At 37.6% G+C, this 2,412-nt stretch overlaps 1 protein-coding gene across 1 annotated transcript; it reads left to right on the top strand.

The window, feature by feature from the left end:
• The first annotated feature begins 1,350 nt into the window (after positions 1–1,350).
• On the top strand, positions 1,351–1,764 carry LOC115227259 (SCAN domain-containing protein 3-like). Its single transcript, XM_029798145.1, has one exon. The coding sequence runs from the start codon at positions 1,351–1,353 to the stop codon at positions 1,762–1,764; it is 414 nt and encodes a 137-aa protein (XP_029654005.1).
• The last annotated feature ends 648 nt before the right edge of the window (positions 1,765–2,412 follow it).

Genomic DNA, 2,412 nt, shown 5'->3' with positions numbered 1-2,412 from the left:
GTCGACAGTATAGTAGTGATTATTTATTGTTTGGATTTATTCCCTCTCCTCAGCACTGTCAGTTACCTAGGTGCCTTCTTTGACATCAAACATTGACCAACAAAGCCACGAAACCTTCACACTTGAAGTATCACTTTGATGCAAAGCATTCTGAGAAGAAGGACAAGTCGTTATCATACTTTTTGCAACTGAGCTCTTCTTTCAAACAGTAAATACAAACATTCAACACGCTACTCCAGGAAACTAGTAAACAGGAGAATGACGGGTTGATTGCATTGTAATCAGGAGAATGACGGGTTGATTACATTGTAATCAGGAGAATGACGGGTTGATTACATTACTTAGTAACATTGCATTGCTTGTTGCTAAGTCTGGGAATTTTCTCATAATTGGAGAAACATTACTTCTCCTAGTTATCGAAGAGGTTTTGTCAACCGTTATGCACGAAAAACCCAATAACATTATGAAGAAGATCCCACATAGTAATAACACAATTTCTCGAAGCATCAATAAAATGGCCAATGATGTCAAACATCAGCTCATTAATATTCTCCAGCGTTCTGAATTTTCTATACAAGTGGATGAATCAACTGTTGTGGACAATCAATGTTTGATGATGGTATATGTTCGGTATTTCATCGAAGACCTTCAACCTTGTGAGGAAATGCTGTTCACAGAATTTGCCGCTTGATTTTTCACGCTCGCAAGTCTTGCCTTTTTGAACATAATATCCCACTCAGTAATATTCTTGCTTGTGCGTCTGATGGAACCCCTTCGATGATAGGCTTGAAATTTCCCACCAGATGCTAACTGTTCATTGATTGGCACACCGGCAGCATGTAGTGGCAAAACTGTGAACGGTAGGTTGAATGATGCGCTACAGTTAGTTATCAAGACTGTGAACAAATTGAAGTCCAGTCACTTGTCAGATAGAATTTTCCGTCAACTCTGTCTGTGAAATGATGAGGACCATACTAAACTCTTATATCCTACCGAAGTGCGGTGGCTTTCAAAAGGAAACTGTGTTTTGCGCTTTGTTGAACTGTTTCATATAATCATATCTTTCGTTGAAGATACTCCACTATCCGCTTCATTGATGGCTGCAAGGTGCGATATCTTTTTTCTTTGTGATATATTCACAAAATTAAATGATTTGAATAAGTTATTGCAAGGAAATAAAAAAGCTCTCGTTGATTGTAAATCATTCATCACTACCTTCATTGAGAAATTGGGGTTGTATATGATTAACATTTCAAAACGTCAATTCCATCAATTTCCACAACTTGTTTCTTTGAAAGATGAATTAGTTGATGAAAATTTAACTACATATCACAATCATTGCATGATAACATGATGAAGCGATATCAAGATGTTATTGCACTGAATATTCCAAATTGGAATAGCAAACCGTTCGAGATCGATGCAGTCGATTGCGAGGATGACGTTCAGGAGGAATTGATAGCATTACAAAATGACAATGATACCACAATGCGATATCGCCGTAATGGCAAAGAAAGTTTGTGGTACCATCAGAGTATATTGAATTCCTACCCGAATCTGTGGAAATATCTGGAACTACTTTTGCTTGCCTTCACTTCCTCATACTTGGTTGAATCTGGTTTTAACCATGTTGGAACTTTACTTTCCCACCACAGAATTGGACTGGATGTGACAGAACGAGGAGACTTGCAGCTAAAGTTGACAAGTTTGAAACCGAATGTATCTGCACTAGCTGCATCGCACCAGACACATGGTTCTCATTAAGAAGTTTTATTCTTTTCCTTTATAAAACAATCATTAATTATTTTTGCATTGGTAGTTCTGATCAATGGCTCATTTAGGGAAAAGGAAAATCAGTGTAAAAGAAAGCGCAAGTTTCCAGAAGTCAATCTCTCTGAAAAATACAGAGTTAATGTTAGAATTTTATTGACACTAATGGCAAAACTAAACCCATAATAAGGGATTTGTAAACAACTGCATATTTAGTACAAACAGCACTAACAGGGCAACAAGTCTACGATATAATGTGTGTATCAAATGATACAGGGAGTGGGGGAGCGCTGGGGGATTTTGTGTTGGTGGGGTTGTGTCAAGGTTTTTTTTTCACATAGGTGGGCGATGGAACATTTTTTGGCCGATATGTGGGCGATATTGCAATTTGGCGCGAAAAGTTTGGGTAACATTGATCTACAGTGATATAATATAGCTCAATAAAACGTATGTTGTAAGCACTCATAAACATACGCTCACAAACATCCATTCCTTAACCTATCCTGTCTCACTCCTCTCTTCCTTCCTTTATACCAATCTCCCTTTCCTTCACTTACATTTCACTGATTATCTTTTTCCTTGCCTTTCTTTTTTTTTATACCAATCCCATCTCATTCCTCTTACACTCTTTTCTACTCACAT

This window comes from Octopus sinensis, unplaced genomic scaffold (genome assembly GCF_006345805.1).
Source record: "Octopus sinensis unplaced genomic scaffold, ASM634580v1 Contig02465, whole genome shotgun sequence".
Lineage (NCBI taxonomy): Eukaryota > Metazoa > Mollusca > Cephalopoda > Octopoda > Octopodidae > Octopus > Octopus sinensis.
The sequence above is the reverse complement of the archived record's forward strand: the minus strand, read 5'-3'. Positions and strand labels throughout refer to the sequence as shown.